The sequence below is a fragment of the Lemur catta genome, chromosome 3 (assembly GCF_020740605.2).
Source record: "Lemur catta isolate mLemCat1 chromosome 3, mLemCat1.pri, whole genome shotgun sequence".
NCBI lineage: Eukaryota > Metazoa > Chordata > Mammalia > Primates > Lemuridae > Lemur > Lemur catta.
This window is the reverse complement of record NC_059130.1, coordinates 13922735-13948060: the sequence shown is the minus strand read 5'-3', so window position 1 is coordinate 13948060 and position 25326 is coordinate 13922735. Positions and strand designations below refer to the sequence as shown.

General features: G+C 62.0%; 1 protein-coding gene across 1 annotated transcript; it reads right to left on the bottom strand.

The window, feature by feature from the left end:
- Positions 1–210: 210 nt before the first annotated feature.
- On the bottom strand, positions 211–24416 carry CELSR2 (cadherin EGF LAG seven-pass G-type receptor 2). Its single transcript, XM_045546705.1, has 34 exons — positions 20593–24416; positions 15555–16202; positions 13433–13655; positions 12922–13037; positions 12670–12758; positions 12155–12312; positions 11589–11752; positions 11297–11422; positions 10772–10938; positions 10186–10473; positions 9926–10100; positions 9545–9686; positions 9255–9375; positions 8659–8842; positions 8382–8483; positions 7218–7312; positions 6793–7002; positions 6080–6263; positions 5837–5965; positions 5565–5745; positions 5285–5452; positions 5058–5184; positions 4748–4948; positions 4265–4439; positions 3959–4071; positions 3721–3800; positions 3505–3631; positions 3296–3418; positions 2627–2754; positions 2304–2392; positions 2009–2203; positions 1702–1872; positions 1331–1565; positions 211–850 (listed from the first exon to the last, which is right to left on the bottom strand). Exons 1-34 carry the CDS (start codon positions 23891–23893, stop codon positions 826–828), a joined length of 8760 nt encoding a protein of 2919 aa, XP_045402661.1. The 5' UTR covers positions 23894–24416; the 3' UTR covers positions 211–825.
- Between the last annotated feature and the right edge of the window lie 910 nt (positions 24417–25326).

Genomic DNA, 25326 nt, shown 5'->3' with positions numbered 1-25326 from the left:
ACCAGAACCCAAACGTGAGACCTGTGCTCAAGGCCCCTCAGGGCCGCTGAGCCAGCACTGCGTGTCCTCTCCCTCCCGCCCCACCCACACAACAGCAAAGAAGCGCAACTGAACACATGACTGGCCTGCCCCACCAGCGTGCGGGCCAGGCAGGAAAAATGAAGCACTTTTGGGTCAGCAAACTGAGCAAACACCTGGGCTGCGGCGCGGCCAGAGTCCAGGAAAAGGAGAGGGGCTGGGGCAGCCCTGCCGCCCTGGGGGCACAGGCTCCCCTCAAAATGTGTTCATGCAGCATTTGGGGGTCCGGGGGCACTGAGTCCTTCTGCCCCCTCGCCGGACAGGGCTTTTTCAGTTCCTGGGAGAGGCGGCATAGGCAGGTGAGGCGTGCCCTTTGCCCTGACCCCTCGCCATTCTGAGGCCTGCCCGGGTGCAGCCTGCAGGGTTCGACACCCTGGGTGCGTGTGGCTTTGTCCTTTCCTTTTGGTGATGGCAAATGAGGGGCAGGCCCCCCAAGAGTCCCTCTCCTCCCAGAGGCACAGCAGATGGGAAACTGAGGAGAGGCTGGGAAGCATCCTGGGAGGTCCTATCCTCTTTGGGAAGGGAAAGGGGAGTCAACTTCCAGCGTATAAAAAAAATTAATCCCTGAAGTCATGAAGAGTGGAGATCTTTTTTTACAATTCTTTTTTTCCTCTTTTCTGAAAAACTTTGTCTTGGAGATGTTGGCCCCAGGGGTCCAAAGTGCAGTGAGGGGGATGGTGGGGGAGGGAGTTGGCACTAGATGGCCTTAGGTGGGGCGGGCACCCCTCCCGGCAAGGCCCAGGCTCCTCAGATGGACGTTTCGTCGCTGCTGCTGCGGGCAGGCGATGGGGAGCGGGCAGGATAAAGCACAAGACAGGAGCGGGCATGAGCGCGGCTGGGGAGGGAGGGGGCCGCGGACGGAGGAGCACGGCCCGGGGTTAATGCAGGAAGTTAAAGAAGAGAAATCTGGAGAGGCAGGAAAGGAAAGCGGCAGAAAAGGCAGACAGAGGGTTAGTTGGAACAGAAGAGACAGTGAGAGCGTTCACCAGAAGAAGGAGACAGAAAAGCACCCCCAGCTCCCCGTCCTCCCTCACTCTGCCCTATGCTGGGCTGCGCTGCACAGGGCCAGGACAGGGTGGCCCACCCCACAGGGCACCAAAGGTGTGCGGGCACGTTGTAGTAAGGGAGCCGGACCGCGCACAGCCCGTTCGTCCTCTGACTGCCAACCAGAGTGGCCTGGGGAGGCCTGGGGGCAGCTCTGGGGGCAGCTCTGCAGGGCTGCACCCTGTCCCGCCCACCCAGCCACACTCACTCGGAGCCTGACGAGTCCTCATCCACGGTGCCTGCCTTGATGCTCATGGCGATGGGCATGACCCCGTTCAGCTGCTCCTGGAGACTCTGCCGGGGCGGTGGGCGGGGAGGGGGCCCGGCCCGGCTGCCCTCACTCGCCGAGGAGCCCCGAGAAGACCCTGTGCCCTGCTCCAGGGGTAGCCGTAGGAGGCTGCTCTTCTCGCTGATGGTGGGCAGACACTTCTTCTTGAGGATGCCTGTGGAGGGCAGGCGCTGTAACAGGTAGGCGGGAGGAGCAGGGGGCTGTCCTAGAAAGCCCAGCAGCCACGGGGCGGGACGTGGGGCATGAGGTTGCTAACTGGGACCGTGTGCAGCTGGGGGTGCCCCACTCACCTTTGTGAGGCTGGACAGAAGAGCCTGGAAGGGGGCCCAAGGACCCCTCCCGAGACAGGGCATCTCCATTCTCCCGTGGCCGCTCCTCAGGGGCCCTGTTGCCACCACTCTCCTTTGCTGTGGTCCCAAAGTCTCCCGGCCAGGGGGTCTTCCCAGGCCCTGGGCCCCCATCTGGCAGGGAAAGGAAGTAGATGAGGCCCAGAGGGCAGACAGCTAGGAGAGTCACCACTCCAGCCTAGCTGCCCAAGAACCCTGGGCTCCTGCCCTCCCACGGGCCCAAGATGCCACAGCCCCAGTGCTGGCCCACCCTTGGGGGTGCTGTGCAGGGGCAGTCTCTCGGCTCCAGGCCCCAGCAGGCTATCCCAGCCCTGCTCTCCAGGGAAGGCAGCCTCCTCCTCCTCTTCCTCTTCCTCCTCCTCACTGTCTGAGGAGTGGGTGGAGGCATAGGAGCCACTCTGGTCATCCTCCAAGGACAGGTCACTGTCAGAGTCTGTGTCAGGATCTGGAAAGCCAGGAAGAGATCACAGCCAGCCCACCCACCTCTACCCACCCTCAGCAAAAGCCAGCTGCCTCACTGGGCAGCCAGGGCCTCCCGTCCTCACCATGCTGTTGGTCTTGACCTTCTAGGAACAGGCTGCTTGGGTCCCCCAGGCCAGGAGGCCCTTGGCCAGGGTTCAGTGTGGACTCCTCCCTAAGAAGACAAGACCATGCTGGAGGAGTCAGCTTGGCTCCATGCCCAGAGTCCCATTCTCTTCTGTCCTCTGGGATCCTGGCTCCTGCCTTGGGTCCCCTACTGCTCCTAATTCAAGCTACTACCCGTATCAGCCACGGTGGGTGCTACTCAGCTCCCAGCAGCTGGCTGGCCTGGGGCCAGCAGGCATGGTCCTCTCCTCCCCTCCTCAGCCCTCCCATCTCCAGGGTTCACCTCAGCAAGAAGGGGATGTAGCTGGGCTGACTCTTGCCCGAGCGGCTGGCGCTGTGCAGAGAGCCGGCTGAGTCTCCATAGGGCTGGTACAGCTGCCCATCTGCGTAGGGGCTGGGGCAGTTGTAGGACTAGGCAGGGAACAGAGAAGTTGATCAGTGGGGGAGCAGGAAGGGATAGCCCCAGGCTGGGAAGTGGAACGGTGGAGGGAACTTCCCCTAAGTTCTACCTCCCACGGGGCCAGGTCTGAAAGAGGGGGCCCCACATCTCTGCTGCCCCGCATTGGGGTCTGGCAGTAGTCAGAGCTCCACCTTAGCTGTGCCAGCCCTGCACACCTGGATTTGCTGTACAAGAGCTTATTGGTAAAAGACAGTCCAGGAATTATCTCCTGAGAGCATCCTGGGAGACAGGAAATTTACCAAAATTCGTGAGAGATTGTCAGGTGCAGGGTACTGACTACCTGATTACCTGTCTCCAGCCGCATCTCCCACAAAATGCTACACCCCTCATGGGCTCCTCCCCAGGCCACACATACCATTTCACCACTCCTCCTCCTTCCAAGGAGGGATGGAGGAAGGGAAAAAGGAAGGAGGAGAGTGGGGCAAGAGAACAGGCTTCTTAGGCCTCCTGCCCCCCCATACCCCTCCGCCTCTCTGGCCCCTATCTGCTCACCGAGGTCAGGGTGGACTTGGTGGTCAGAGCAGGGTCAGGGCTGGGCTTGCGGCTGCAGGCAAACTTGAGTGCTTTCCGGACCTCCTTGCTGAGCACCACGTAGGAGAGGAAGATGAAGGGGCCCTGGCAGGCAAGAGGCAGCAACAGTCTGAGCATAGTCAGGCACCTCACAGCCATGCTTGCCCCTCTCCATGGGCCAGGCCAGGTACCTGGATGCAATTGCAGGCAGCAAAGAGGTAGTGGAAGAGGAGGGTGTCGCTGTTGACGGACAGCAGCGCCAGCAGCCACGTGGCGCTCAGCAGCAGCAGGACAGCGAAGGAGGGCCGCAGGCCCAAGCTGGGGAGCGGGACAGGCTGTGAGTCTGGCCACGAGGCCGCCCACACTGGTGCCCGCCTACTGCCCAGGCACCGCCACCCCATACTCACACAGGGCCCTTCTTCTCAAAGCCCTGCCGCTGAGCAGCACAGGAGGCCCGGGCCGCGAGGATGTACAGGAAGACGCTCATCTAGGCAAAGGAGAGAGGGGATCACCAGGGGCCAGACAGCTTCTACCCCACGGCATGGGGCCCTGCAGCCTCACAGATCCCTTTAGGATCCTGTTCCTCAAGGGGATCCTGAGGACACCCTCAGTCTGCTCACCCCCAACCCACTTCCTAGCACTTACCGAGACAGCAAAGGCTACCGGGCCAGCAAAACTCCAGATGAGCGTATCGTAGAGGGAGAGCCAGCAGAAGTCAGGGTTCCCATAGCCCTCGGGGTCCAAGCCCACAGCTAGACCTGGAAGTGTGGAGACAGCAGCAGGGGAAGGGGGATGAGGGGCCCGGGAAGCAGGGCTGTAGGCAGGCAGGCTCAGCAGGCCAGGCAGGGAGCATGGGGAGGGTTCCACCCACCATCCGCCCATGCCGTCTCCTCCAGGATGGGGACCAGCCCCTGGGTGGGGGCCTCAGGGCCTGGGGTGGGGGTGGGGTACCTGTGATGAAGGCCGGCACGCCCCAGCCCAGCATGTAGTAGAAACGCATGGGGCCAGTGTTGACGTCGCGCACCTCAGTGAGCGCCCGGTACAGGTGCAAGGCCTCCAGCAGAGCCCAGGAGAAGGCGCAGAGGTATAGGAAGTGCAGCAGGATGGCGATGACCGTGCAAGCAAACTGCGGGCCCAGGCCACACTGGGTCAGTGCCCAGGGCACACCCAGAGCTTGGGCTCTGCTTCAGGTGGTGCAGGGGAGCAGGGCCTGGGTGATGGGAGCTACTTCGGGAAGTCCGGGCCAGAGAGGCCTCTGGGATGCTGGGGGATTCAGGGGGAGCTGGAGGAGAGGAAGCCATGGGCCAGGCGCTGGGCTAGGCTCTTTACTAGAGTTAATGCTGCAGGGATTCCTAGTGGGGGCCGGGGAAGGGATCCCGAGGGAGCCTGAGAGGGCTGGAAGTTGGGAAGGTCTCGGCGGTGGGGGCATCTTACAGGCAGGTCAGCCTGGTTGATTCCTAGGAGGAAGACCAGCTGAGCCAGGCCCAGGGCGGCTGTCAGGTTCCGTCGGATGCCGTGTTGGTTGGAGCGCAGGGCACGCAGGACAGTGAGGAAGCAGAAGGTGAGCAGCAGGGCGGCCAAGGTGACCCCTAGAGCCACGTATGTCAGCGTCTTCAGTGGCAGGATCTCCCCATTCTGCAGGGTGGCAGGGGCCCGGGGAATTAGGAAGGGCAGGGCCTGAGCACCCAGCCCCGTGCCCTGGGCTCCCACCCACAGCTCTGCGGCTGTCCCTGGTGGGTCCAACCTCCCGCCGGGACACATCCATGAGCACAGCAAAGCTTGTCATGTGGTTGCACTGGCAGCTGACATGGCTCTCGTTGCGGAAGACGACTTCGCAGCCTCGGGCTGACCAGCCACCTGTGCCGCTGACCCTGTGTGGGGAAGGCAGGGTCAGGGAGACAAGGATGGTGGGATGCTCAGGGGCTGGGCTTTCGGCCCAAAGCCTTGGGGGCGAAGGCAGCGCAGGCTCACAGGATCGAATGGTTCCAGAAGACACAGATGGGCTTGGTCCGCTCCTCCGTCTCCAGCAGCCGGAACTGCACTGTGACTGGCTTGTCCAGGGCACGGGGCAGCAGCTCCTCATCGTCATGGACGCTGATGCTCACCACGGGCGTGTTGATGACAGGGCGTTTGGGGACTCTGAGGTGGGCAGATGCACAGACTGGGAGACACTCCCCCAGGCCCCCTCCGCGCCTCAGCACACACCTGCCAACCCACGCCCCCATCCGTCTCTAGTGCCCTGGCCACTGACCTCAGGCTGCGCTTGTCCGGGTCGTAGTTGTGGGGCAGTAGCCCGGCCAGGGTGCGGTAGATGATAACGCTGGCCACAGCCTCACCCTGGCTCAGCTCCGGGTGCCGCCGCTGCCGCCGTGCCAGCTCTTCCAGCTCCTGGGCCTCTCCGGGGCCCGCGGGCCTGACCACAGGGGGAATCTCTGGGAGCAGAATACTGTCACACTCAGCTGGGCCCTGCCCCCTGTGCAGTCTGCACAGATACCCAGGACCTGGCCCTTGGCCCCCACTGACCTCTGAAGACAGACTCAGGCAGAATGACTGTCGTCTCAAGGTCCGGGGGCCTCTCCCCACGCAGCGCCTCATAGCGGGGCAGCTTGGCCCCAGCGAAGTTCCCCTTGTCCAAGCGCACTACGGAGATGACTGGGGGGGGGATGGTCACAGGTTGGACACGGTGAGGAAGGCAGGCCCCAGCGTGGCCACCCTTGAGGGGGGCTCTCTCCACAAACCCCTCCCCGACCTGGGTGGCAGCCTCACCAATGTTGGGCGTGACAATGGTGAAGGGGCTTAGGTAGGTGTGCCGCATGTTCTGGGCCAGGGCGCTGGCGTAGGCCTCGTAGTGCTGGAGCAGCCAGGCGGTGCCCCCCTCTGTCTGCTGGATCAGCTCCCAGTGCCGCTTGTTGGCTGCGTCCAGGAGGGCACTGCCCACCCGCAGCAGATTCTGGGGTGGGCAGGGTCACAGTGGGTGTGCTCGCAGCCCACACCTGTCATCCCCACCCCCAAGCCCCAGCCTGTGCCCAGCCCGTCCCTCAGCACTCACCACTGCCGCCCCTGGGAAGCCCCCTGGGCCACACAGCCCACCCCAGTCACTGGATACTCTGCCTCTAACCTTTCCCCCCACTCTAAATAAGAGCTTCCCAGCCCCTGTGCCTGGACCCACACAGAAGTCCTGAGGAACTGCTCCTCCCAGCCCTTGGCACAGTGGGCAGGCCTCTGCTCTGGGTCAGACCATGCCGCCTATGAATGGTGTCTTCTATGGGCACCTTGATACAGAAATGCTTGGGAGAGGTGCTCTAAATACCCACGGGCTGGGCCATGGCTCACGGGATCTCACAGCGGTCTCGCGTCAGGTGGGAACTCCCTGACGGTGAGGTAGGGGGTGTCCCCACTCTTCCCCCGGGTGGCCAGGAGCAGGCTCACTCACCGTGACCCCCACCTAACCAGCCAGCCCAGCCTCCTCCAAGACCCACCTCGGTGAAGTGCACATCCTGCGTGGCAGACAGCCCGAAGCCCCGCTGGGCGCTCTCGTGGGCCAGCAGCCGCGTGGCCAGCTGGTAGGCCACCTTGACGTCACTGCCGAAGTAGCCAGCTGTGTGCTGCGTGGCGTTGCGCAGGAGCAGGGCCAGCCGCTGGGAGCGCCCCGAGTCCAGGCCTGACTCGTTCCGCTGCAGCCGCTCAGCCTGGACGGAAAGGGTGGGGGGCGGGGTCAGCGCAGCGGGGCAGGAATTGGAACTCTGGAGCAAAGGAGAGAGATGGCCTCTCCAGGTGGGCCCAGGAACACAGAGGCTGGGATTTCAGAATCCCTTTTCTCAAAGATGGCAGTGGGGACCAGTGGGGACCCACGCTGGGAGGGCGAGGAGAGAGGGGAGGAGATGAAGATGAAGGGTCCACTTACAAAGCCCTTCAGCTCTGAGAAGGTGACTGACGTGCAGTTGAAGAGGTTTGGGGGGAGCCAGCCCCTGTGCTCATCACAGTGGCGCACAGCTGTCCCTGAGGGAAGGAAGCCAAGAGGGCTGGGCTCAGGAAGACACATAGGACACAGGGAGACACCCCTGAGACCTGGCTGAGGGGTTCTGCCAGAGGCCAGCACCTCCTGGGCCAGAGGCAGGAGACAAATAAATACGAGCTGTGCCCTCCCTCAGCCCAAGTAAAACAGGAAGACAGGTGTATAGAACACTAGAGCCCAAAATCTCTGCGAGACCGGTCTAAGCAGGGCTATGGGAGCATGGGGCATAGGGCCTCCTTGAGCCCCCAGACAGCACCCACTGACCCTCTCTGGCTTCCACCTGTGCTCTCTGCCACTCCCTGCCTACGAATGCTGCTCACTGCCCATCCAAGGGGCCAGCACCAGCCCCCATCCTGGGGCTGGGTCTCCTGGGATAGCACCCAACACCCCTACTCCCCAGACTGTCTGGTGGCATAACTCCAGTACTAGGTGGTGAGCTGAGAATGGAAACCCTGTGCGATTCACCTTTGAAACTCTAGCACCCAGCCCTGTGCACCTGTGCAAAGCACAGTGCAGGTTTTTTGGCTTTTTTATTTTTATTTTTTTAGAGACTGGGTCTTGCTCTGCCACCCAGGCTGGAGTGCAGTGGCATGATCATAGCTCACTGCAGCCTCGAACTCCTGGGCTCAAGTAATGCTCCTGCCCCAAAAGCCTCCTGAGTAGCTGGGACTACAGGTGCATGCCACCACAGCTGGCTAATTTTTCTATTTTTTGTAGAGACAGGATCTCACTATGTTGCCCAGGCTGGTCTCAAACTTCTGGCCTCACGTGATCCTCCCACCTCAGCCTCCCAGAGTACTGGGATTAACAGACGTGAGCCACTACACCTGGCCATTTTTCAGCATTTTTGTTACGAGTCTGAGATGTAGATGTGCCTGGGCCACCTTGGGAGAGCGGGGAACAGTGAACCAAGAAAGATGGGACATGGAGTCTCCAGGACTTAGAGGCCAGAAAGCAGGGTCCCAGGATCTGCAGCCAGGAGCTTCCTGCCTTCACCACACTGATGGCAGAAGCCGCATCCTCAATATCACATCTGGGGCCCCCAGCACCTACCAAAGGAGCCTCTGGGGCAGGGGGCAGCAGCAGGCAGCCCGAAGCGAGTACGGGGCCACCAGATCCCAGCCTCAGTCGCCCGTGGGCAGCTGTCATAATTCACTGCAGAGAAGAACACACAGTCACCCTGGTGCAGCTCCCCCTCTGTAGCTCCGCCCCGGGCTCCCCAGCCCTCCCCCAGGCTCCTCAGGCCTTTGACCGGCCCCTCCTGGCTTCCCTGGGATGCTGCTACCTGGCGCACCATGGGAGGGCTGCCCACCCATGCCAGGAGCCCCACCTTCACAACCGTTGGTGGTGACCTCAGCAAAAGGGTTGTCACAGCGGTCGCACTGGCGCCCAATGACACCTGGCTTGCACGGACACTGGCCGTCCTCAGGGTCACAGACTCGGGACAAAGAGCCTGTGGGGTAGCAGTCACACAGGAGGCAGGTTGGGCTGCCAGGGGGCCGGTAGTGGTTCTCCTGGGAGAGAGGAGGGAGGAAGGGTGTCATTGGCTGAGGCTCGCTGCCCCGGATGCTCAGGGATCCTTTCAGCTGTGGCCCTCTAGAGAGAGGCTCCCTGACCTCCGGTCCCATCAGGAGTGGTGTTCAAAATATTTAACAACTGGCAATGATTTGGAGCTGAACCCATCAGTGAGATGCCACGCACTCAGAACAGGCTGCAAACAACCTCTAGGGAGGGCCCAGAGCTTACCTGTCCCCCTGCACCCCAGGCACCTGAAGACAAATAGCCACTTGCCCTGCCCATTAGAGCACAGGCTCACAGCCCTCAGCTCTCTGCACCCAGGCCCATCTCTACTGCCTCCCTCTAGCGCCCCGGAGGTGTGGGCAGAGGCCCAGGCAGCCATGGTGGAGGCTTGGTTGGGGCTGTCACCTTGCAGTGGCACTCGCCGCTGGTCTTGTTACAGTCTGGGTCGAAGCCTTTGCTGACATCACAGTTACACGGGCCACATGTGGGATGTCCCCACCAGCCACGGGGACAAGGCTGGTCAATCCTGCAGAGAGAGGCCCAGGCAGGAGTGAGCTCCCTGAGCCACATAGGTTAGCCACGTGTGGCCCTTCTGACCCTGGCCACAGGTCAGCATGGCTTTCGGGGCTCTGAGGGACACACTGAGATGAGCTGCAGCCACTGGGACCAGCTGCTGCATGCTCTGGTCCACTTACCTGGTCTCACAGTATGGCCCGAGGTAATTTGGGGGACACTCGCAGGTATAGCCGTGGGGGGCACTGGGCTTGCGGGTACACACAGACTGGTGCTCACATGGGTTCAGGTCACATACGTTAGTACAGTTGTCACCATAGTAACCTGGGACGACAAGAACCAGAAAGGCTCAATCCTCATCCTGCCCTGGCACTGTCTTCCCTCAAACCCACCTTTATCTACTTCCTTCTACTCTGAGCATCAGACCAGCAGGCTGTGGCTTTGTAGTATAGGTGACTAAGGCTCAGAGAGGTGATGCGACTGGCCCCAGGTCACACAGCAGAGCCAGAGTGAGACCCCAGGCACTTGCTAACCTGCCCCATGGCCCTGGGTCCCTAGCATACCTGGATCACAGCTGCAGGAGTAGCTGTCCCAGTCGTTGCTGCAATAGCTGTTGGCAGGACATGGATTCGAGTCACAGGGGTCTGGCAGGCTACAGCCTGGCTCCACGTTGATGCTCTCCCCACGGCTGGGATCCAGACTGCTAATACCCTCGGGTGTCTCGCTTACCCGCACGCCCTGGAGGGACAGGGCCAGTGTTGGCCATCAGTGGAGTGGGGCTCCAGGTGGTGGTGGGGACAGCAGGGCCGGGGAGGATGCTCACCTGCAAACATCCCCGGAAGCCACGGGCCACACCGCTGGCTGGCCCAGGCACTCCCCCCACCGTAATGTTGCTCAGGTGTAGCCCGTGGAGCCGGGGGCCCAGGTTGCCCTCTGCTTTCTGCTGCCCATAGTCGAAGGACAGGATGGCATGGCCAGGGCCCCCGCTGGCTCCCAGTGCCAGCTGTGCATGGTGCCAGTCGCCGTCATTGGCCCGGCCTGGCTCCAGCCGGAGAGACGAGGCCTGGAGCCCTGTGCCCTCCACGCTCAGCACCACGTGGCCCTCCCGCAGCTGGCACCAGGAGGACAAAGAGAAGGGTCAGCAGACTGCCTTAGTCACTCTTCTTCCAGCCCACTGTCCCCCTTCCTGGACCACCAAGCCCATTCTGCTGCCCAGCTGGGGCCACAGAGAAAAGGGTATTTATTTCCCTCAGGCCCAATAGGTGGCAGTATCGACCTACCAAACTAATCCAGCCGCCTCTATATCCAATCCCCCCAACACACACCCAGCCACCTCTGTCCAACCCCCTGGAGGCTACTGTAGCCTGGCCAGGCCAAGGCCTGCCTGTCCCCACCAGTCCCTGCATCACCTGCAGGGTGATGGTGCTGCGCCCCCTGGTGACGGCCTGCAGCAGGACGCCGTCGGCCTGGCGCGTGCGGAACATGAGGCTGAGGTGCCAGGGCTGGGAGATGGGCAGTGAGAGGCCATGCCAGGCCACCAGGCTGCTACCCAGGAAGTGCTGTGGATTGGCCATTTCTGGGGAGGCAGATAAAGGCAGGCTCTGAAGGGCGGAGCAGCAGAGTGCCCTGGGGGCTATGATGCTCCTGGTAGTGGCTCCACCGGAGGCCGGGCACTGCCTACCTAGCGCCCATTCCCGTCAGCCCCGCCCTTCAGAGCACTGACCTGCCCTGCGCCCGCCCCACCCTATGCCCAGGCCTGCCTCTGACTGGGCCCTTTGTCTCCTGTGCTGCCCTCTCGGGGCTGTGCCCAGACACGCTCTTCCACCCACAGCCCAGCTCAGCTGAGCCCTGCCCACGGCCTGCCCCGGCCCTGCCAGTATTCCCAGACTGTTGACAGCACCCAGACCTCAGCCACTGATGGCTGCCTCACCTACCCTGGGCGCAGCTCTTGCCCCCAAAGCCCAGGGGGCACTCGCAGCTGAATGTGTCCCACTGGTTCACGCAGGTGCCTCCATTATGGCAAGTGTTGCTGTCACATACGTTCTTCTTGGCAGGGCAGCCTGGAATGGAGAGAAGGGGGCTCAGTGGCCCCAGGCTGGGGCTCCAAAGAGAAAACCTGTGGCAGTAGCTAGAGAGGGCTTTGAGATCCCCTATTCTGGTGTCCCCACACCAGGCACGGCCTCTGTCTCTGGGCTCCCGGCCTTGTCCCACCCCTAGACCCCATACCAGGCACGGTGCCATTGTTGGCGATGAAGTCGGCCATGTCCACGTGCCGGCTGTCCACCTGCAGGTTCCTCATGCAGCCCACGAAGTGCCGCATTCGGACAGGGAAACTCTCGGGCAGGTCAGGCACCCCACCGAGGAGCAGGGGGCCCGTCAGATCCAGGGACCTGGAGGAGCAGAAAGGGAAGGAGGTGGCCGTGATGGAGGGTTGGGAGCTTCCGGCTCTCCTCTTTCCCTATGCCCTGTCACCAGGCCAGAGAGAGGAAGGGCCTGGGCAGGAGTCCAAGGGGCCCTACAGAGCAGCAACAGGAGAACGGGAGTCACCTCCAACCGGAGCTGCTCTTGTCCCATACCCACGCCCTCCCCAGGCCGCGCCACAAGGCCTTGCTCTAATTTCCCAATCCTGACCCCTCCCCCAAACGGAGCAGGGCCTAAGGGTCCCAAGGTGAGGGAGGGCCCCCATCTAGCTCTGTTCCCACCTCGGAGCCCCCTCAAGCCTGCCCTCCCCACCTCCCCTCCCAGCCTGGCCTCGCGCCTCCTCCCACCCCCTGGCCCTTGCCCCTGCTCACTTCTTGCTGCCACCCTGGGTGCCCTGTGCAGCACAGGAGTAGTTGCCCAGCACAGCCCCAAAGCGTAGGGCCACCCCTGTGTCACAGCCATCCACGGTCACCACGGCCACCTTCTGCTCGGATGGGCCCTGCGGAAGCCCCGTCTGACCCAACAGTGGCTGTGGACAGGCAAGAGCAGAGAAGGGAAAGGGTGGGCAGGAAGCCCACTAGGTTCAGGGGCCAGCACACCTGTCGCACCTTTGTGTGCACCCGTACAACGTGTGTACAGACATGATTTATGTGCTTAACTGCCTTCCTCAGTGTCCATCTGAGTCTGTGCCTGCCTAATGGAACAGGGGGCAAGGAGCACTGCCCAGTGGGGTGGGAATGCCCCAGCAAAGTGGCAGTCCCCACCCACTTCCTTCCTCTCAGCTACAAGTGCCACAACCAACCCCCGGAGGCAGTCACCCAGGTCTGGGCGGGCACCTGAGCCAAGAACAGAACCCTCCAACCCCTCTGTCCCCTCCCATACCCACCTTATTGTAGTACTTCAGCTGCACCGTGTGCCACTGGCCATCACTGACCCCTCCGGGCACAAATGGGGACACAGTGGTGGTCGACTCCCCTGGGGAAAAGACCAGGTGAGCTGGGACACCAGAGGAGGGCTGGGAATGGCAGGGGTGGGGGGTGTTCACGATTGGGGCTGGGCCCAGGTTTGGCGGGGCTTGGGGTCTGGGCTGAGGAATGGGCCTTTGGAAGATGGGAAGGACACGGGCACCCGTGATCACCTGCAGAGAAGGTGAGCTGAACCTGCTCCTGGATCACCTCAAGGGCCACAAAGTCATGCTTCTCGTTGAAGCGCCCATTGTACAACAGCAGCCCATCTCGCTCCTTTGTGGCAAACCTGAGCGGGAGTCGGGGATGGGGGCAGGAATGGGGCACCCACCTGGATGCTGGCACCCCAGCCCACTCACCAGCACCCGGTCCTACCCAGGACCCTCCATGGGACTGACACCTTGGCCAAGGCTATGGGCCACTGGGCTAGAATGTGGAAGATGGGTCCAAACGAGAACCCTGGCATCCGGGCTTCCCACCCTGGAGGTGGCTGGGAGGAGTGACAGGCAGCCCCTGGCTGGCAAGGAAGGTCCGCTGGCAAGGTGCACAGGCAACCCCCAGAGCAGAGCTGCCAGCAACCCGCTCCCAGCACCATCACTGCCTGACCTCCCACTTTATCCCAGGACAGGGGGAGCCCCGACTCCCACCGGGCCCCCTCCGCCATCCCAGCACCCAGCCACTCACGAGAGGGCCAGGGTGAAGTGGAAGCGCTGGCGCAGGCCACGGAAGGTGATGAAGGAGCGGGCGGGGAAGCTGCGCGTGGTCACCTGGCAGTAGGGCTTCTCGAAGTCTCCAGATGGGCAGTCACACTTGAAACCGCCCACCAGCAGGTTGACACAGGTGCCCCCATTCTTGCAGACACCTGGGGTGCAGCGGCCTGAGCGGGCACTCACCTCACAGTGCTCACCTGGGCAAGAGGAAAGGCGAGTGAGCCACAAGAACCTGAGGAGCGGAAGGGGAAGTGGACCGCCCCCCCCCCCCCGCCGGGTGATATCTCCTGTGGCCTCTTGTGACCCCTGTAATGCTCCCAAACTCCCCTGGGCAGCCCTGCTTCCTTTCGTGTGGAAAGGATCCATAAGCACAGCCCTTCCCGGTGCTCTGTCCGGCCTACTGTGCCATTTTCACAACCCTACACGGCTCCCCTGCGACTTCCTTGCCACTCCTGGTCCCTTTCCTACCCCCATTTGGGCTTCCTAAGTACAGGCCTGCTGGGGCCCCTGGTTGGGAGGCCCAGATCCCAGTAGCCTTCAGCACCCTGCTACCCAGCAATCTTGGGGATGCTCCGGCCCCCTGCAGGAGTAAATGTGCATGGAGGGGAAGGGCTTGCAGAGCAGCATGAGGGCTGTGCCAGCCCCTCCACTCTGCCCCCACCCCACTGCTGCTTTTGTCCGCGTCAGGCACCAAGATCAGTTTTCCTCCCTGGGGATGGGACCAGCTTCCACTTGGATTTGTTGGGGTTACGGGGGGCAGGGGAGAGAAGCTGGGTCCTCCGAGGAATCAGGCAGAGAACTCTCACCCTGAGCCCTGGGGTCCGGACTGAGGACCTCTGTGCACATGGGAGACGCTGAGAGGGTGGGGAACTGAGCCCTGGGAGCAGATAAGGAGTCAATGGAAGAGATGAAAATCCCAGCAATATCAGATGGGAAAATCCAGCCCTCTCTCTCCCTCCCCATTCCCAGATTCTAGAGACAGGTTCTCGGCTCCTGTGCCTAGTGACTGGCTCTTGTTTCCATGGAAACTGTTGTTCGCCTACTATAAGCACCCCCCTCCATCCTCCTGGACAAAGACTCTCCTCCCCTCCCCCAAGCCCACCCCTCCCCTTGCTCCCACCCCCAGCAGCAGCAGAGAGGAGTCAAGTCTGGCAAGTTCTGGTCAGAAAGATGCAGCAGGGAAGGGAGTGGGGCCTGCCTCCTGGGGCTGGCAGAGCCAGTGGGCATGGCTGGGGAGGACAGGGAGCAGAGCTGAGGCATCTAGGGAGGAAGAGCACATGGGAAGGGGAGCAGGGAATGTCCTGAGAAGCAGGAGCTTGAAGGGAGGGGTGGGGAGCACAGAGCAGCGGCAGTGGGGGCCCAGAGAGAGGCCAGGACAGGACGTGTGAAGGCCTCGAGTCACAGGCCAACAGACAGGCCTCCTAGCCAGGACCCTCTTTTACCGGCACCAGGCAGGAGTGGAGCCATTCTGCCCGGGGCTGCACAGGGGCAGCGATCTTCCTGAGCATTCCTGTCTCCAAACCCAAACCCCTCCAGTTTGCCCAGCTCTTATGTGCCTTCACCTAAACACCTGGGGGAAAAGTGCTTGCCGTAACTCAATCAGCAGCTGGGGAGACAGCTTCTAGGCCTAGCATCATCTCTAATCAAGCTGCCAGATGAGACCTAGAGACATCACCCAAGCTCAGCATTCCCGTAAATCAAAGCCAACACTTTCCAAGAGCCAGTTCTTTCCATGTATCAAATTAAATTAATCCTCACAATCAACTTATCACCTAAGTAGGTTCACTATCTTCATGTTAAATTGCTGAGGCCCAGAGAGGTTAAGTAACTTGCTCAAGGTCACACAGCTACTGGTGGCAAAGCTGGGACACTAGCTTTGGGTCGGGCGCTAGCACCGACCTCAATTACTGTCGCTAGGCGTGTGCCCGTGTCGTGAGGAGAGGCTCCTTGCTCTGCCTTTCTCAACGGGCTGCTGTCAAAGAGCAAGTGCGATCTACGAATGCCCAGTGTAACTGCGCCTTACTCTGAAAACAAATGCGGGCCCCCTGTCACTTAGCCTGATTTGTGCTTGAGATACAAAGTCTCCCTCGGCTCACCCGTGTAGCCGTCGCGGCACAGGCAGGTATAGCCGCCCTCGCGGCTGCGGCAGCGCCCGTGGGGGCCACAGGGCCGCGAGTAGCAGAGGTCCACCTCGGTCTCGCAGTAGTCGCCGGTGAAGCCGGGCGGGCAGCGGCAGCGCAGGCCCCCGACCGGGTGGATGGGCCGGAAGAGCACGGAGGAGGAGGCGATGAAGGGCGCGGACGAGTCGAAGCGCAGCACGGACACGCAGCGCATGTAGTTCTCACAGGGCTCGCGCAGGCAGATGTTGTCGTCGAAGGGCAGCACGCGCTGCGCGGAGATGGCCGTCAGCAGGCTGCGGTTGAGATACAGGCGCTCCTGCAGGTCCTCCGAGGGCAGGAAGGGCGGCCCGCCCCCGGGCCCAGGCGGCCGGCCCACCGACAGGCTCACGTTGAGGATGTGGCCGCCCGGGGCATCGGTGTCGCGCTGCACGTTGAAGACCACCACGTGGTCCGGGGGCGTGGCCAGCGTGGCTGCCACGGCCTGGATGAAGAGGCCGAGCAGCGGTGACAGGAAGCGCTCAGGAGACATGTCCTCCAGGCGCAGCGTGATGCTGTGCGTGAGCATCTCGTCCGTGATGATGGTCACCCGCAGTGCGCACTGGGCCGACACGCTGTGCACGCCATCTGCGGGGAGGCGACACAGGTCAGGACCCAGCCTGGAGTGGGCTGGCAAGCCTGGGCCGTGGCGGCGGGGGGGGGGGGTTTCAGGGGGACACGGAGGAGGGAGCCGTGGGGGGGGGGCTGTGCAGGGGGACACGGAGGAGGGAGGCGTGGGGGGGGGCCTGTGCAGGGCCACACGGAGGAGCAGAAAGGTGCCCAGGGAAGTCTGTCACCTGTAGGTAAATCACTCGTTTAGGCGTCAGCCCCCGTAAGTGCTTAAGGGGATGAGACTTTCAGAAGTTCTCTTTGCATACTTTCCCAAAGCCTCCTCTTGTGAAGCACAGCACCCTCTCCGTGTCGCGCACCTGCCCCCGCGCAAGCCATGGGTCCTGCTCCCTTGTGCCAGAGTAGGAGCTGCCCGCACAGGAACCCTACTTCCTCTTGTTCTTCTCTACAGGGCCCAGAGCACCATGAGAGACCCACAAAAATCATCGCCCTGCACCCTCAGCCTCTATACCTCAACACTAGGATAATCCTGACCCTGGCTGTGCTCCCAACTCCCCCACTGTGGCGGGTGGGGGTGGGGAACTGGGTCAGTGGGCCACCCAGCCCCCTCCCACTGAGCCCATAGCCGCTTGGGCACAGGCCCACTATCTCCATGGCAACGCCAGGGACAAAGCATTCTTCCCGCCCAACTCTCCCCACTGGTGTGGGCAGCCTGGGGGGACCCACCCCAGGAAATCCAGCTGAGCCACCTTAACTGGTGGCAGCGCCACCCACTGCTCCATGCTGGAGACAGGGTGAGTGGGGTGGGGGAACTGGGAGCAGAGATGGAAGGGCCTGGGCAGCTCTCCACCCGAGACCCCAGGGCCCCACCGGGCCAGTCTCTTCTCTGGCTGTAGGGCCTCGAGCTCCTCATCACCCGCTTGGCTCACCATAGTAGACCCAAATGCCTGCCACACCCCCAGACAGACTCACGTATAAACAGCTAAGTACTAACACACACCGGCTGGTGTCTCACTCCACCCACACACCCTAACCTCAGAAATACCGCACACACCTGAATGCACAAACACACCGGAATGGATTCTTAGCTCAAAAATGAAAGCTGGGAGCCAAGGGGAGGAGGGAATAGCTTGGCAGGGCTATAAAGGATGTTCAAATTTTTATTTACTACAATGCCTTACACATAGTAGGTGTTCAGCAAACACTGAGATGTAGATGGGAATCTATTCAGTCTCCATAGAGAAGAAATGGTCTTTAAAACACAGCAGAAGGGGCACCAACTAGATATAAAACTGGAATGCTCACCCTAGCAGGCATGGGCAGGAGCCAGCGTCCCGGGGTGGGGTGGGAGTAGGAGAGGGATATGGGAACAGATTCTGCGTCTGTGTCATACCCACTTGAGGTGGCTGACTACACCGGCCACGGCTCAGCTGAGCCTGGGAAGGCTGCAGGCAGACACCCATCCCAGCCGCCCGCGCCCGGCTGCCCGCCCGCTCTCACCAGCACGCCTGCTCGTCATCGCCCACTGCTGCTCCTCCCACTCTCATCTTGAAGCTGCTGCACAGGCTGTTCCTTCCTACTTAGTGTACCCAGACACCAGTCCACAGTCCTCCGAGCCTTCTAACCTGCCCTAAGCTCACCTGCTCCAGGAAGCCTGCCCAGATTTATGACCTCAGGCTCTACTTTCCTGCTCCCTTCAGGCCTCTGGGCGCTCAGGTACGGCCTGGCCCAGGCTCTGTGTACCTGGTGCCTCTGCCCAATGATTCCTTGATGGGATACGCCCTCCAGGCAGAAAGCAGCCCAAGACTCCACACATAGTGCTCCTAACTGATTAGGGGAGGAGAGGAGGCAGTCGAGGCCAATGAGCAAGAGAAACTTTGCTACCCTTATCCCTGGGAACAAACATTCCTCCCTGTGTCCCCCTCCACCGTCTCAGGCCCCGCCTGTGCCCCTCTCCCAGCATGTCTCTGTTGCTTCCCATCTGGTCCCCCATCTGTGGCCACCTGCCCCCTCTGCTATTGTCCCCACCTTCAACAGTCAACCCACTGCTCTCTCCTTTCTTTGTCCCTCTCACCTCCCTTGACCTGGGTCACCCCTCAGGTGCAAAGGCAGGATGGGAATAGGGGTGGGGGTGGACTGCCTGAGCTGTCCTCCTGAATAGAAAAGAAAGAGTTGGGATGGCCTCTGACCCCAGGAAACACCACCTGTGCCCAGAGCTCAGCCAGCCACACCTGGAAAAGTGCCAGGTCCCAGACTGTGGCAGAATCGGACTCCCAGCCTCTCTTCCCGGGCACATGTGCCAGTGGAGGCTGAAGCCTGGAGGGGCTCTGCTGTTCTGGGGGCTGCCCAGGCCATGGACAGGAGCTCCTGTGTGTCCTAGCAGAGGGAAAAGGAGGCAAGGGGAATTCGGGCTCCAGGAGCGCCATCAGCCCAAGCTGGGGCAGCTGCAGCCACAGGGAAGAGAGAGGGGGAAGACAGAGAGGCACTAACACAGAGACCAAACAGGGAAGACAAAGGCCCAGGAAAAGAGCCAGCAATGGGGAGAGGAGGAGAGAGACTCGCAGGAGCCGGGGAGAGGGCCATGGGGAGAGGCAGCGCTGAAGGGCCCCGCATGGGCAGGGGCGGGAAAGAAAGAAGAGACAAAGAACAAGGGAAGGAAAACAAAGGGGCAGTGGGAGTCAGTTCCCCCTCGCCCCAGCCTCCCTGAACTCTGGGGTTGCCGTGGTGACTGCCTCCAAGGGTCAGGGCTGTGGGAGAGGGTGGGGCCAGGGCTGAAGGGCCAGCGGGCTGCCCTGGGTGCTGCCCTAGCCTTCCCCTCTAGTCTAGGGAAGCCCAGGAGGCTGGGTGGGGGCCCTCCTCTGCGCCCATCCCCAGTGCCTGGCCAGGCTCACCTCTGGCAGGCTCAGGGTGGGGGAAAGAGGGAGAGGCCCTTTCCCTCCACGCCCTTCCCACTGTCTCAGGTGCCCTGGCACAGAGAGCACGCACTTGGCATACAGGAACTCCAGCCTCCCACTTCCTCCTCCTGGAAGGGACACTGAAGCGCCAACAAGCACGGAGCCTTGTCCACAGCCTCCAAAAGCTCACACTGCCTGGTTCCCATGGCCACCTGCGGGGCGGGACAGGAGAAGCATCTGTCCAGCAAGGACCACGTGTGGGGAGGGGACTGCAGCCACGCCCTGACTCTCCCAGACTCCCTGGGTGGGAGTGGGGGCCTGCCATGCTCTTCTTTCCTCCTTCCCTGCCGTGTCTGGAGGCTGCCTGGGGCAGAGGTGCCCTGACCCATCCCTAGGGGTGCAGCTAACAGTGGTCATGGCTTGTTCCTAGGCTTGGGGAAGGTGCTCAGCACCTTGGGTCTGGTCCCCTTCCTTGCTGCTACCTCTCACTCTCATAGCTAATTAAAAAAAAAAAAAAACAGAATGCCGTCACCACCCCCTCCAACTCTCCTCCCCCAACCCTGCTGTCCAGGGAGTCTGCAGGCTGAGCGCTTGGCCAAGCAGCAGGAATGCCACAATGTGGGTCCTGTCGGGGCTCCCACGCCCCTGGGACTGTTCTCTCCCCATTGCAGCTGGTGCCTTGGGGTCTCTGCCCTCAAAGCCCAGCAGTCCCCTGACTCATCCTGGTCCCCACAACCCTCCATTCCCTGAGCCTGGGCTAGTCATAGCCAGCAAGGAAGGCCTGGCACCCTAAGAACAGTCCATGGGGGGCAAGGGGCCCAGGAGGCCTCAGCCTGCCCCTGGCTTCATTGCAGCCCCACCCCCATGCCAGACCCCGAACCACGGACTCTGACAGTGGGGTCTGTTTGGACAGAGACAATGAGTTCTGGCCTCACTTCCTGCGGGAGCTGTGAAGGGGGAGCCAGGCCAGGCTCTTTCTGCCTGGAGGGAAAAGAATGTGCTAGACAAAGTCCACAGCCGATTCTGTGGCTGAGCCGAAGGGGCCAGAGGAGGACTGCAGGGTCCTGACCCCTTGGCAGGCAACCCTGTGCCCCCACGGCCCTCCGCTCTGCCAGAGGCTGGATGAGATCACAGGAATGCCCCGATGGGGCACGAAGGCTGCTGAGGGGCCTCAGGCCTCTCCACCCCGCCCCCAGCTCTCCCGGCCCCCCACTCTTCCACACGCGCCTTTTTTTTTTGCACAGTTCTTGGCAGCCATAGCCAGGGCAGCCTCACAACACTTCCCCCACCACGTCACAGGCTGGTAGACAGGGGGCAGCCAACCGAAGCAGCCCAGCCGTGCCTGGGCCACCAGGATTCCTGGGGCTTCTTCCCAAGCTGGCTCTTGCCCCCTCGCCCCTTTGCCAGAGAGGTGGGTCAGCAGCTGCTTTTTGGGTGGCTCCTACCACCAGTGGCTGCCCAGGCCCGCCCCCGGGGGCTAGCCCCACCCCGAAGCCACCTGGGCCCTTCCTTACCTGACACCAGCACGCTCATGATGGCCTCCAGAGGCCGGTTGTTGTCCAGAGCCCGGCTCAGCCTCAGCTCTCCCGTGGAGGCATTGAGCAGGACCAGGCTGAGTTCATTCCCCCGCTCAAAGCTGTAAGTCAGGCTATCTGAGATGTCAGGGTCATGGGCAGGCACTCGGCCGATGGCACCCCCGGGGAAGCTGCTTGAGCGGTTGGTGACATAGTTGTTGAAAAGGATCTCAAAGTTGCCCAGCACCGGCGGGTTGTCATTGCGGTCAAGGAGGCGGACGTGGACTGTGGCCCGGCTCACCAGAGGAGCCGACGTGGCCTGGATGACCAGGATATACTCAGGCCGGTCCTCGTAGTCTAAGTCTACCAGGGCTGTTAGCTCCCCGGAGAAGATGTCCAGCTGGAAGACCTCGGGGATGTTGCCCTCCACAATCTGGTACATGATCTGCGCATTGGTGCCTTCGTCGGGGTCAGTGGCTGTGACCCGGGCCACGGCCAGCCCAATGGGGCTGTTCTCTTCCACAAATACATCAAACTCGTCCTGCTCAAAGACAGGTGGATTGTCATTCACATCCAACACAGTGACTGTCACTTCCATGGGTGTGCGGGCCGGGGGCATCCCCTTGTCCACCGCATATGCTCGCAGGATGTACTGGGCCACATTCTCGCGATCTAGCCTTCGCAGTGTTCGCACAATGCCTGACGTGGACTCCACAATAAAGTCACCGTCTCCATCATCGCCTCCTTGAAAGGTGTAGAAGACCCTGCCATTAAGGCCAGAATCACGGTCAGTGGCTGAGATCTGCAGGACGCTGGTGAAGGGGGGCACATCTTCATAGACGCTGCCCTGGTAGGAGTCCCGCAGGAACTGAGGGGCATTGTCATTCACATCGTTTACCAGGATCTCCAGGTAGGTGGTGTCAGACTTCTGGGGAATGCCATTGTCCCGAGCAGTGATGGCCAGGGTGTAAGACACCTGGTCTTCATAGTCCAGCTCAGCCTGGGTGGTGACAGCTCCCGTGTCTGCATCAATGCGGAACTGGGGGATGCTGTCCTCCATGAAGTAGGTAATGCGGGCATTCTCACCTGTGTCCTCATCCGTGGCACTGATCAGCACCACCGTGGTGCCTGCTGGCCGGTCCTCATTAACATTCACCGTATAGTGGGAGCTCTGAAAGACGGGACGATGGGTGTTGGCGTCAGTGACATTCACCACGATCTGTGCTGTGTCCTGCCTCGTGCCATCAGAGGCAGTAACAGCCAGCACATACTGACGCTCAAGTTTGTAGTCCAGTGGCAGGGCGAGGGATACCAGCCCACCACCACTTTGACTGGTGATGGAGAAGCGGTTGCGGGTGTTGCCGCTGGTGATCTGGTAGGTGATGACACTATGGGCATCACGGTCCACGGCTGACACCGTCACCACACTGGTGCCCACAGCTGCATCCTCATTGAGCCGGACTGTGTACTCTGGTTGGGTAAAGGTCGGGTTGTTGTCATTGACATCCAGGATGGTCACACTGACACTGGCGGAGGCAGTGAGCGTTGGGGTGCCATGGTCTCGGGCTTCTACCCCAAAGCTGTAGAAATCAACCTCCTCCCGGTCCAGCTCAGCAGCCACAGAGATCCAGCCTGTGCCATTGTTGATGGCGAAGGGGAAGTCCTGCCCGACCCCTGCAAGGCGGTATTCCAGGCGGGCATTGTCACCAGCATCAGCGTCAATGGCCTGGACATGGAGAACCAGGTAGCCTAAGGGGACACTCTCCAGGACAGTAGCCTGGAAGGGGGTGCTGACGAATATAGGAGCATTGTCATTGATATCCAGGACCTGCACTGTCACCAAGCCAGAGACGTTGGAGAGTGGGGGGCGTCCGCCATCCTGTGCCCGCACTCTTAGTGTGTACTCCTTGGTCGTCTCATAGTCAAGAGGACTCACCACATCCAGAGCCCCAGTCTGGGCATCCAGGTAAAACTGTCCCCGAGCATTGCCACTCATGATGCTGTAGTGCACCAGGGCATTGCTGCCCTTGTCTCGATCTGAGGCTGTGACCCGGAGTACTGGAGCCCCTGGGGTCACATCTTCCCGAACCTGGACCACATAGCGCTTCTCACTAAACTGGGGGGCATTGTCATTGTCATCCTCCACAGATAGGAAAACAGCAGCAGTGGCACTCCGTGGGCCCGGGTCCCGACCCTGGTCACTTGCCTCCACCGTCAACTGGTAGGATTCCACCTCTTCTCGATCCACAGGGCCACGGGTCCGGATAACCCCAGAGCGAGGGTCAATCTCAAAGACTTCAGAGGGGCTGCCCCCAGGCCCCTCCAGCAGGCGGTACAAAATGTTGGCATTGGGAGGGGCATCACCATCGGTGGCCCTGACAGTGAGTACCTCATAGCCAACCTCCAGGTTCTCCCTGAGGCTCTCCTTGTATTCCTGCTGCTCAAAAACAGGGTCATGATCATTGGTATCAGTAACCAAGATGGTGAGTGTGGCCAGGGCACTTCGTCGGGGCATGCCATGGTCCTGCGCTGTGACCCGAAAGACGTGGGTGCTCTTGGTCTCTCGGTCTAGCTCCTCAGCTGTGGTTACAGCACCAGTGATTGGATCCAGGGAGAAGAAATGGTTGGAGCGGCTATCGAAGAGGGCATCCATGGTGTACTCAAGCCGACCTGCCTCACCCTCATCTGGGTCAATGGCCCGCAGGGATGCAACAGGAGTACCTGCTGGCTGGTTCTCCGGCACTGTGGCCTGGTAGCTTGGGGGCTGGAACTGGGGGGCTGTATTTACATTCCTTTTCCGACGCCCTCCCGTGGACCCTTCTGGTGACCCTACCCCTGCCCTGGGCCCTGGGGCCTGTGCCAGCTTGCAGGACTGGCATCTGAGCTGTGGGGCCTTTAAGCATGGGTGCTCCTGGGGCAGAGTGAGTTTGCCCTGTGGGGAAAGGTGGCCTCCAATGCCCAGGAGGCGACAGCTCCAGGAGCAGCCTTGAGGGGCTGGTGGCAGGGGGATATGGGCCCCGGATTCTGGACACCAGACCCTCAGGCCATCGTGGTGGGGCACCAGGTGGCCAGTCAGCTCTGTCCCCGAATCCCTGCAGCGGCTGGTGTAGAGCCAGAGGTTCGAGGCTGAGGCTGGACAGAGCCAGCCTACGGGGGTGCAGGCCCCCGAGGAGCCGCGTCCCCCAGACCCCAAGGAACGACAGGGCCCCACTTGATCTCCCAGTAGTGGCGGCAGCAGCAGCAGTAGCAGCAGCGGCGGCAGCGGCGTGGGGAGGGGGGCGCCGGTGGCCGGGCGCCGCATCTCTCCCCGCTCCCGGCCGGCCGGGTCAACAGCGGCGGCGGCTCCTCCTCCGGCTTCCGCCGGCCCCAAAGCGCCTCATGCCCGGGCCGAGGCGCCGGTCCCCGGGGGCCACCCGTACGCCCAGCGGGGCCTGCGCCTAGGTGGCTCGGCGGGGCCCCGCGCTGCGTCCCAAGACGCGCCCGGGCTCCCACCGCTCCCAGAGCCAGGCCCGCTCCCGGGTCACCCCGAACACCGCGGGCTGCCGCCGCGCCTCCACCTGTGCTCCAGGCACTCGCCACCTGCGCCCGCGGGCCCCGCGGCGCCCGTGGCCTTGCCGGGCCCCCGGCCCCCCGCCGCCCTGTGGGATCGCCCACCTGCGCCCGCGTAGCCGCACGCCCGACCCCGGCCCGGCCCCGGCGGCCCACGACGGTCTTGCGCCGCCGCTCGTGCCCTACGTCCCCGCCGCGGCTGCTGCCTGTCGCCGCGGCCCCGGGCCCAGCCCCGCGTTCCGTCGCCTCCCGGCGGGCGGGCGGGCGAGCTCTGCAGAGCGGCGGCGGCGGCGGCTCATTACCATAGACCTGCTCGCGCCGCCGCCGCCTTAAAGCGGCAACGCCGGCCGCGCAGAAGGAGGTGGGCCCCACCCAGCGCCCTCCTCCGCAGATGCGCTCTGATTCCCGCCAGCTGCACCCTCCATCCCGATTCTCCCAGGCCTGGCCCGAGGCCGGAGGCAGGTCCCTGCCACAGCCTGGAGAGTAACTAAAAATCGGGAGCCGGACAGCAAATGATAATAATGGTGGCAGCACCCTAACTATGCTTTAGAGGTTTTCAGAACATTTTGGAGGGCTGTCAGAGGCGAAAGTCTCACCTCACACCAGTCACAAGAGTCCTCCTTGCTGTCCCCTCCCGCAGGTCCCAGGTCAGACTGAGCTAAAGGACCCTGCTCAGTACACAAAGCCTCCCCCAAACCCAGAGAGGCACCCTACAATGAGGTCCTGAGACACACCCCCCAACAGCTGGGTTATGGGCTGACCAGGATGTCCGCTGGGGTCCTGCTGCTGGGAAGAATGACCCAGCCTCATCTGGGACACAACTGGGCTTTTCGGGGGTAGGTAAGCAGGGGCACCAAAGCGCCAGAAGCCAGTTGGTATAAACACGCTAATATTACCGGATCCAGAAGCCAGCTGGGGTGGAGCCACACCCCAACATAGGCTTCCTGGGTGCAGACTAGTGGCCGGCACTGCCCCATACGGCCTGCTGGCTGGAGAAATGGCCTCTCCGCACCCCCCACCTCCCTACCAATGTCCAGCGGCGGCCCCTCCTCCCTGCAAACAGTGTGCCCAGCACTGGGGCTCTTGAGCCTCTTCACAGCGTGAGCCCGTGGACCTTCCACTTGAGAGGGTGTGAGGGACCCCAGGAGTCCCCAGGGAGGCCGGGACATGGAACTGGCCAGAGAA

What these genes read in the sequence shown, in the direction of transcription:
- CELSR2 (XM_045546705.1), bottom strand. Translation starts at nt 23,893, where the DNA reads ATGCGGCGCCCGGCCACCGGCGCCCCCCTCCCCACGCCGCTGCCGCCG. An exon ending in AGCTGAAGTACTACAATAAG is followed by an intron (nt 12,313 to 12,669) that starts GTGGGTATGGGA and finishes GCCTGTCCACAG; the next exon opens with CCACTGTTGGGTCAGACGGG. An exon ending in CACCACCAACGGTTGTGAAG is followed by an intron (nt 8,484 to 8,658) that starts GTGGGGCTCCTG and finishes TCTTCTCTGCAG; the next exon opens with TGAATTATGACAGCTGCCCA.